This window comes from Sminthopsis crassicaudata, chromosome 5 (genome assembly GCF_048593235.1).
Source record: "Sminthopsis crassicaudata isolate SCR6 chromosome 5, ASM4859323v1, whole genome shotgun sequence".
Lineage (NCBI taxonomy): Eukaryota > Metazoa > Chordata > Mammalia > Dasyuromorphia > Dasyuridae > Sminthopsis > Sminthopsis crassicaudata.
Window position 1 is genome coordinate 228,275,859 of NC_133621.1, and position 9,609 is coordinate 228,285,467.

General features: G+C 39.3%; 1 protein-coding gene across 1 annotated transcript in view; it reads left to right on the top strand.

Moving 5' to 3' along the window:
• Positions 1–495: 495 nt before the first annotated feature.
• The window catches only part of LOC141544296 (keratin, type II cytoskeletal 1b-like), a 14,071-nt gene continuing 4,957 nt past the window's right edge, over positions 496–9,609 (top strand). Inside the window, exons 1-6 of the mRNA XM_074270303.1 lie at positions 496–1,092; positions 4,652–4,866; positions 6,327–6,387; positions 7,038–7,133; positions 8,556–8,720; positions 9,456–9,581. Coding sequence (XP_074126404.1) covers positions 571–1,092; positions 4,652–4,866; positions 6,327–6,387; positions 7,038–7,133; positions 8,556–8,720; positions 9,456–9,581 — 1,185 coding nt within the window. The 5' untranslated portion in view covers positions 496–570. The remainder of the gene's footprint in view (positions 1,093–4,651; positions 4,867–6,326; positions 6,388–7,037; positions 7,134–8,555; positions 8,721–9,455; positions 9,582–9,609) is intronic.

Sequence of the window (9,609 nt, forward strand, 5' to 3'; positions counted from 1 at the left end):
ACACACAGGGCAGGAGTGGTGTGGGAAGGACAGCAGAGGGGACCTACCAAACAGCTCCAGGATTCTTGTTCCAGAAACTGCCCTCCAATCCCAGCCCGAGCCATCACAATTAGTGTTGGAGGATGACCAGGCACCCCCAGAATTTGCCCCAGATTTCAGGGCGCATCTCCAAACAAACAACTCTCTTGAGTTGCTTGGAAAAAATGACTTAATGTTTAGGGGGAAATGATAGAGGAGTTTTCAGCAACCATATCCTGGGTGATCATTTTAGTTGAATCTCTAAACAGGTAGAGAGAGATGAAAGATAAATAAGCAAGTTAGGGAAGTTCGTCTACAATGGAGTTTTTGCAACTCCTAGGTATTAGTTTTGAACCAGACTCATTGCTGGCAGGTAAACTAAATATTATTCTCCTCCCAAGGGTTGGAGAATGTACCCAGCCCAATTGCATATATAAGGGGCAGTGCCAGTTTTCTTGTCAAAGGAGTTGTCTCCTTCCCAGTCTAATCTTCTCTTCCTTCCTGACAGAGTCTCTTCTTCTTCTACCTATCTCTCTGAATGCTTGAGAAACAATGAGCCGGCAGTTCAGTTCTAGGTCTGCCTTTGGATTGGGGAGCAGGCATGTTTACAACGTCAGCTCCTCTGGGGCCTTTGGTGGCAGAAGCCAGGGCGGTGGATCTGTGTGTCGCATAGGTGGGAGGTGTGCAGGTGGTGGTGGTGGTGGTGGTGGTGGCGGCTTTAGAGGCTACAGTCGACTTAGGGGCAGCTACACCAGCCAAAGCCTCTATAATCTGAGTGGGCACAGAAGCATCTCCAGCAGCCTGGTGGGGGATGGAACCAGTGGCTTCTGGCAGAGCAGAGGAGGCAGAGGTTTTGGGCGTAGCTTTGGAAGCAGAAGTTTAGGGAGTAGTGGCTTTGGCCTTGGGGGGTTTGGTCCTTCCTGTCCCCCAGGGGGCATTCGGGAGGTGACCATTAATCAGAGCCTCCTTCAGCCTCTTGGGGTAGAGGTGGACCCTGAGTTTCAGAAGGTGAAAAGTGAAGAACGTGAGCAAATCAAAGTTCTCAACAACAAATTTGCTTCTTTCATTGACAAGGTGAGTGACTTGCTGCTAAGTTCAAGGAGTGATAGAGGGAGGCACCAATTTCTGGGTGCTGGCTAATCAGCATGGCTGACTACAGAGTCAACAGCACTGGGCACCCCACAGTGAATAAGACTGGCCTGTTGTCTCAAGGGCAGGTGTCTTTTGCCTTTCTTTGTATCTCTACTGCTTAGTATCTTTCTTTGTATCTCTAGTACAAGGCACACAACAGAAGCTTAATAAATGCTTATTGATTGATTGACTGACTGACCATCTAGCTCTAGTCTAATAATGTGTTCTAGAATCCTAGGTTCATATCTAATGGGGACTTTAGAAATCATTGGTTACAGTCCACTCATTTTATAGATCAGGAAAATAGATCAGGCTGTAAGAGGTTGAGTGGTTTGCTCAAAGTCAACTAGCTAGGAAGTGTCTGAAGTAGTATTTGAACTCAGGTCTTTAGGATGCTAAGTCTAATATGCCTGATTCTCCACCTCAGAGTTTGTGACCTGAGGGGAAGCAATTCAATTTTCTAAGATGACTCCTCTAGGAGATGCTTTAACTTTGCTCCTCCTCTTTCCCTTGGGGGAGAAACAGGCATAATCTGAGGGGACACTGGAGTCATCTCACATCTCCTTCTCCCTTTCCACTTCTGTAAAATAAGAACTTTGGACTAGATGATCTAGTTCTATAGCAAATATTTTTTTATTTTTTTATTATAGCTTTTTATTTACAAGATATGTGCATGGGTAATTTTTCAGCATTGACAATTGCAAAACCTTTTGTTCCAACTTTTCCCTTCCTTCCCCCCACCCCCTCTCCAAGATGGCAGACAGACCAACACATGTTAAGTATGTTAAAGTATAAGTTAAATATAATATATATATATATATATATATATATATATATATATATATACACACATGTCCAAACAATTATTTTATAGCAAGTATTTTTAATCTGGAATACATAAGCTTATTCCTTAGATTTTTTTTGGCAATTGTATTTTATTATAATTGTTTTACTTTATACTCTAATATATTTTATTTTATGCATTTAAAAACATTGTTTAAGAAGGAGTCCAGAACCCAGCCAAATTTAAGGATCCTTGTTTCAGGGATTATGATGGTCTGTCAGAAGGAAAAAAAAAAAGACTCTGACTTCCCACCCATATCCTCTCTGGTGCAAGATTTGGAAAGCTCTGATGGAGCAGATCCTTGATCCAGCAAGTACCTCTGGCTGTATGTAAAAATTACCAGATCCAACAATGTGGAATTACAGGGAAAAAAAAACCCTCCTTTTTTCTATACCCTTCCTTTCCTTCTAAGACTACCTGTTCTAATCCCATTTTCTGCCTGATTCTAGAGGAGAAATCATTAAGTACTTTGTAAGCCTAGCAACAGCAAAGGCCCTTCCTTTTCCCTCCTTTTCCACCCTGTGAACTGGGACTCCACATAGGAACTGTTGCATCATTCTTGGGAGGATTCCCAGAAGGTGGAGATGAATTTCTTTTCATCCTCCTGGCTATGGTGCAATGAAGAAGCAGAGGTCTAGAGAGGTTCAATCACTTCCCAGAGAAGTTCAGCCACTTTTCCCGAGTTCATACAGGATGGGAGTGTTAGAGACTAAATGGAGAACCAATTCAGTCTATTAACTTACCTGGAAACGTGGACATGTCTAATTTGTATTTCAGCAGTAAGATTCCAAAGAGGGGTGTCAAAAGAGGAGAGCAGACATTGAGAATAATTCAGAAGTGATTGTGGGAGGACATAGGAGTACATGGAAAGGAAAAACCTGTTGGAAGTTGCCTTCTTAATTACTTTGGGTTTCTACTGGTGAAGGTTTCCTCCTCCTCTTTATGCATTTTAAAAACATGATTCTGAGAAGGGGTCCAGAACCCAAACAACTTTAAAGACCTCTACTCTAGAGATTGAGATGGTCTATCAGAAGGAAAAAAGGATTTGGCTTCTCTCCTCTTCCTCCTTCTGTTCGTCCTCCTGTTTCTGCTGCTCTTCCTTCTCTTTTTTTTTTTTTTCTGTCTGATTCTAGAAAAGAAAATTTCCTCCTTCCTCTCCTCCTTTTCCTCCTTCTCCTCCTCCTGCTCCTTCTCCTCCTCCTCCTTCAAGTTTTCTCCTCTCATACATGATAAAATTGTAGACAGAGCACAGATTACCCTTGTTGTGTGAACATTCTTTTTAATCAATGTCCCAACTATTGGATATTGGCCAAGACAATAAAAAAATAAATTCCCCATTACTTATTATCTACTTGATTCTTACCCATTGCACAAATATTTATTAAGTGAGCACTGTGTGCAAAACCTTGGGCTAAGTAATGGAGGAATGACATCCTAAGATGAACTAGACTATAAAATTCTCCAAGCAGGGTTTAAGTCTATTCTTTATATCCATCTCTGTTCTCATTCCTTACCTTATGCTTCACGCAGTGCTAAGCATATATATTGTAGAAGCACAGCAGCAGTTTTGTTGATTATATCTAATCTCTCCACTCATTAGGAAAAGGGTTGGACTTGGACCTCTATAGGATTAATCTCTATTAAAATCTTTGCCATTTACAAGTTGAGTGATGTTTGGAAAGTCATTTCACTTTTCTTGGCCTTTGTCTTCTTCTCTATGAAAAGATAGACTAGATGATCCTGAAGTTCCCTTATCAGTTTTGATGTTTTTCCTGTGATTAATTGCAGGATAAAAATAGGTTGTGGAGAACTGGAATTTCTCACAGAGTATCTTTGTGAAAACTCTCCCATAAAAACAGGTCATATTGACACCACCCTTGAAAGCCTCTTGCTCAATCCCTTTTCCCAGTGAAATAAACAAAAAAGAGAATCATGGGAGATTTTCCTGTCTGGGATTTTTTTTTTTTTTTTTTTTTTTTTTTTTGGTTTGTTTCCAAGCCATAATCAGTAAATATCTAGCCCTTCAAATATAAGGGGCTTGAGATTTAGGGGCTTCCAGGGCCTAGAAGCAATATAGATTTTTGTTTCAGATGGGTATCATCATTGCCACTTTGCAGCAACCCTTTAACTCAGCAGCCCAATAACAAAAGAGCCCTTTCTTTCAGGAAGAGGTGGCCTGATGCTGGAAGGGAGAGTAATGGGGATTGGGAAGAGCCTAGGAGACAGGGAAGTGGTCGATTGCTGCTCTCTCTGACCCAGAGAACTAAAGATAAGTTAGCAAGGGCTGGAGATAGTTCCAAATACAGAGTTAAGAGGAAAAAGGAGGACTTGGTAGGTATTCAATGAAAACAGATAGTATGGATGGTTATATGTTTATTTCCTAATTATTTTTCTCACAAAACCTAATTAAGTGGAGTATTATACTCTTTTTTTTTTTTTTTTTTTTTTTTGTAGGAGAAGAAATCAATCAATGAATGAAAAAGCATTTATTATATATTTACTATGGGCCAAATGATGTACTAAGCACCAGGGATACAGACAGAAAAGTGAAACAATCACTGATCTCAAAAAGCTTTTACAATGTGTTTCAGGGGTTTAAGTATAGGACTGATGGCAAAGTCCAAGAGTCTAGGCTATAGTAATTCTTTTGGCATTCAGGTACGGTTCCTGGAGCAGCAGAACCAGGTCCTGCAGACAAAATGGGACCTGCTGCAGCAGGTGAGGACGTCCACCAGGAGCAAAAACCTGGAGCCCATCTTGGAGTCCTATATCACTGAGTTGAGGAGGCAGCTGGATGGGCTGAATGGAGACCGGATGCGCCAAGACTTAGAGATAAGAAGCATGCAAGACTTAGTAGAAGATTACAAGAACAAGTGAGTATGGGAGCCCAGGGTGGGAAGAGGTGGGGAATAGGATATGTTAGGAAAACTTCCCAGATCGAGGAAGGAAATTTGGCTTTGAGGAAGTAGTAGCTAGGTGACCTACTTTCTGCGGCTTAGTTCTCACCTATAGAATGAGGATAACTTCCTGTCTTACTTATCTCTAGGACACTTGTGAGATTGTAATGTACATAATGTACATAAAAACCTTTTTTTTTTTTTTTTAAGGTTATGAAACCCAAAGTATTTAGTATTTAGATATAGTATGTATGTATTTTGATACGTGTTATTACACCTCCATTAAAATACTAGCTCTGAAAACCCCAGCACATCATGGAGGTTACCCACATTATCATTACAAGTCTGTCAATTGCTACCAAAGTATTTTATTAGATATCCTTTTCCAGGCTGACTGCAATAAGAGAGTTTTTCAGTCAAAACATTACAGAAATCATCTACTTGGAGTGGAAGGATTTTTGATGTGTATTAGGGGATACTATTCCCTTATTGGACTTGGGAGGCAAAAAGACCTGAATTGAAATCCTGCCTTAGCCTCCTAATAACTGTGTGACTCTGGATTTCTCTGTCTCCGTTTCCTCATTAGTAAAATGGTATAGCACCTCTGAGGATTGTGAAGATCAAATGAGATAACATCTGTAAAGAGCTTTGCTAATTTTTAGGCAGTATATAAGTTATTTATATAGTTAGCTATTATAACTAGCTACTATTATTAGCCTTTTAAGAGCAATGGTAATGACAGCACAGTATAACGTATAAATGACATAATTATCTAACGTTAATCTCAGACTACTTTTCCTCTTTAACTTGCCCCATTTCTGAACTAACCTCTATGGTGTGTACTTAGGAAATTCATCATAATAAATACCCCAGAATGAGATATACAGCTGTAAGTGTGTCATAGTAGTAATAAAAGTGTATTGGAGTGTTTTATTACCCAATTATATATTAATAAAGTAGCCCAATACTTTCCAAAACTATAACTGACATTTTTAGGTTAACAGTATGGTATAGTGGAAAGAATGCTAGACTTAAATGGATGGATGAATAAAAGAAGCATTTAATAAGTGCCTGTTATGTGTCTTATACTGTGCTCTATGCTCTGGAAATCTAAATATAAAAGTATTATAATCCCTGCCTTCAATGAGTTTATATTCTAATAGAGAGAGATGTCACACATATTGAGGAGGTCTGATTGAAATATAGATTTGAATGTGGTTTCCAGAATAAAGGTAACTTGCCCAGGGTCACACAGCTGGATTTGAACTCTTATTTTCTTGACCTTGGACTTAATCTGGAATACTACCAGCAATCAGTCTGGGGAAGATGTTCAATCCCATAGACAAGTGTGCATCAGACTGTTTATACTTGAAGGGAACACCTAAAGAATCCAAGGTTTGCTCACTTATGTTTTTCTTGCATCTTTCTCCCTGCAGGTATGAGGAAGAAATCCATAAGAGGACCAATGCTGAGAATGATTTTGTCATTCTGAAGAAGGTGAGTGACTAGAAAGGACTAGATGCCACTTAGAAAGAGCCAAGAGTGAAAGTTGTAAACCTGAGTAATAAGTTCATAGGGTTTGAGCTATAATAGACCTTTGACATCATTTCCCCTACATTACAAGTAACTGAGGGAAGTTCTGGGATACCCTTAGATTCTGACTCTTTTCATCTTCAGTGATGCCAGATGCTTGGAGATAGGGGAATGAACAAGTTGGCCTCTCAGGTATCACTGACATCCAAATTATGTCATCTCCTTAGATGAGAAAAGTTTAATCTGAAGGAGGGACATATGAAAGAGAGACTGCTTTAGATCTCTTAATTCTTATCTCCTAAGAGTTATATTAAAATCATTAATGATCTTTTGATTATTCATGATCCAAAGGAGATCTAGCTAAAGGAGAACTAGGGTGAACCAAGTATTGTGGTTTGGTAAAATCAATATTTTGTCTTTCTATTTCCCATGACCAGAACTTGGGTCAGAACTGTTTGTAAATAACTGTACTGACAAGATTTCAGACTCCATTCCTTTCTTGAGGTTCTTCTACCCTCAGGTAAAAAACCAGCAAGTGGGAAGTTAGGAAAACAGTTTACCCATCAATATTTGGAAAATGGTAAGGAGACTAAAATAATCTCTACTTTTTTCAGGATGTAGATGCTGCCTATATGAACAGAGTTGACCTACAGTCTAGGGTGGACGCAATGATCAAGGAAACTGATTTCTTGAAGTTCCTGTATGAAGCGGTAAGGTCAATCTATAGGAAGTCAGAATTTTCTATTGTTTAAAATTATGAATGTGGCATGATTCTGTGGAGGAAATGAATCTCAGTCTTTAGGGTCTTATCTACTCTTTGGGGGGTATTTCTGGAATTGTTCTTAACAGAAAAAATTTCAGGAAAAATATTTATGAGTATTAGCTCAGATATTAGGCTCAGGATGATATTTTTGCTTTTCTCTAGAGGTTTTAATTACCTATACAAAATATTAAATCTTGGATAGATTAGGTGTGGTCCTGTCTACTAGTCACTGATTTATTTCAGCTTAAATTCAATTTAAAAACAAATATATACATGTATATTTTATATATAGTGTATATGACACACATTTTACAGTGTATTTATCCTTTCACTTATCCAAGAATCACCCCTTAAAACTAAGAATAAAGTCAAGAAACATTTATTGAGGACCTCCTATAAATAAGGAGGCTAGACATCTATACATAGAGATATGATGGAGCTCTTTTATCAGAGAATTAATATTGTATTAGGGGAGAAAAATATGAACACATGTAACAATGATACATGGGAGAGTGGATAGACTCTGAGAGACTGGAAGAAAGAGACATCACTTTTCCCTTTGAGGAAGAATTCAAAGAAAGTTTCATGGAGGAGTGACCCCTGAATTTAGTCTTGAAGGAAAGGATGGATTTGGACAGATTAAAGATGGAGAATGTTGTGACCCAAAATACTGAAACATAAGAAGATTGATTTAGAACAGGAAATGGAGAGTAGTCTCGTTTGGCTAGAACACAGAATATGATGAAAGAAGATAGCATAAGTCTAGAAAGGTAGGTTGGAGACAGATTGTATAGGGCCCTGAGTGCCAAGACCAAGAGTTTATACTTTATTTGGCAAGCAATAAATAGAGGCTTCCCAATCTTTAAAAGTCCCTTTTGCAGATCTTTTTCTCCGTTGTTGAGGTAGGTTTACCAATAAGTGGCAGTATAATTCTTGCCCTCTGGGATCTATCTTCTGCTGAAAAAGGTGAGACACACACTTAGGGTAGAGATAGAGAAAATTGACTATAGATAGATAGCACGGCAAAACTCTACAGAAGAGTTTGTGTACTTTTTGGAATATTGCTGGCAGGATTGGGGAAACTGGGATCTAGGTATGGAAAGCTTCCTGGAGAAATATGGAGAATTTCCCTGGAGGGATGATGGAGGCAAAAACTGAGCAACTCTCTCTATCTCTTGTCTCTATCATTTGGTCTCGGTCTCTTTCTGTATTTGTTTATGTCTCTTTGTTTTTCTCTTTATTTCTCCTCCCTCCCTCCCTTCCTCCTCCTCCTCCTCCTCTTCCTCCTTCTTGTCCTTCTCTCTCTCTCTCTCTCTCTCTCTCTCTCTCTCTCTCTCTCTCTCTCTCTCTCTCTCTCTCTCTCTCATAGGAGCTGTCCCAGATGCAGACTACCACCAGTGACACTAATGTCATCCTCTCCATGGATAACAATCGTAGTCTGGATTTAGACAGCATTATCCGGGAGGTCCAGGAACAATATGAACTAATTTTCCAGAAGAGCAAGAGTGAGACTGAAGCGAGGTACCAGGACAAGGTGAGTGACTCCACAGCTGTCTTGGGCTTAGCCTTAATTTAACTGCTCTATACCTTAGTTCAAAGCTCAAAGTGGAATAGACTCTTTCAAATGCCCCATATACTTAAGATGGGGATCAATTTAATTAAATTGTAGAGAACTTAAATATGTTAAAATAATAGAAATCCAAATTCAGAGTCCTCTACCTTCAGATTTCTGTTATAAATACTGGAGGAGATGCAGAGGGAAGAAATCTATATGTTATTTTTGGGAAGCTAATGGGCTAAAGGAAGAAATGCTCTGTTGGATACAGCCATAGGGCTACAGAAAAAAAGAAGAAAATGCAAATTAAGTGCATTGAGGTCTATAAATGCAGAGGATAGGGAACTAATGATTTGACTAGTCATTTAAGCTAATCAGGGAAGGTTTGGAGAAACGAATAATAAGCCTGGGTACAAATTTGAGAGGAGGGACATCTTAGAGGAATGATTAGTGTAAAGATCCAAAAATGGGAGAGATTAGGTGAAGGTAGGTAGAGGGCGAAAGTTTGCCTGACTGGATTAGAGTTTGAATCCAGAAGTCATGGGATAGTAAACTATTCAGATGGGCCATGGAAGGCAAAGGACAACTCGAGGCTGAAGGCACCTTGACTATTTAGGAGGTTATTCTTTAGAAAGATTGGCTCTGATTCCTAGGCTCAGGCTTAAGGAACACAAGTGAGTTATCATTGAGTGTGATGTGGTCTTTGACCTATAGTACCAGGAGCTCCAAATTACAGCTGGAAGACATGATGATGACCTGAAGAACACCAAGATGGAGATATCGGAGCTCAATCGGGCTATCCAGAGGCTACAGTCAGAGATCGGAAATGTGAAGAAACAGGTAGGATGTGTTTCCAGCTTTAGTTTAC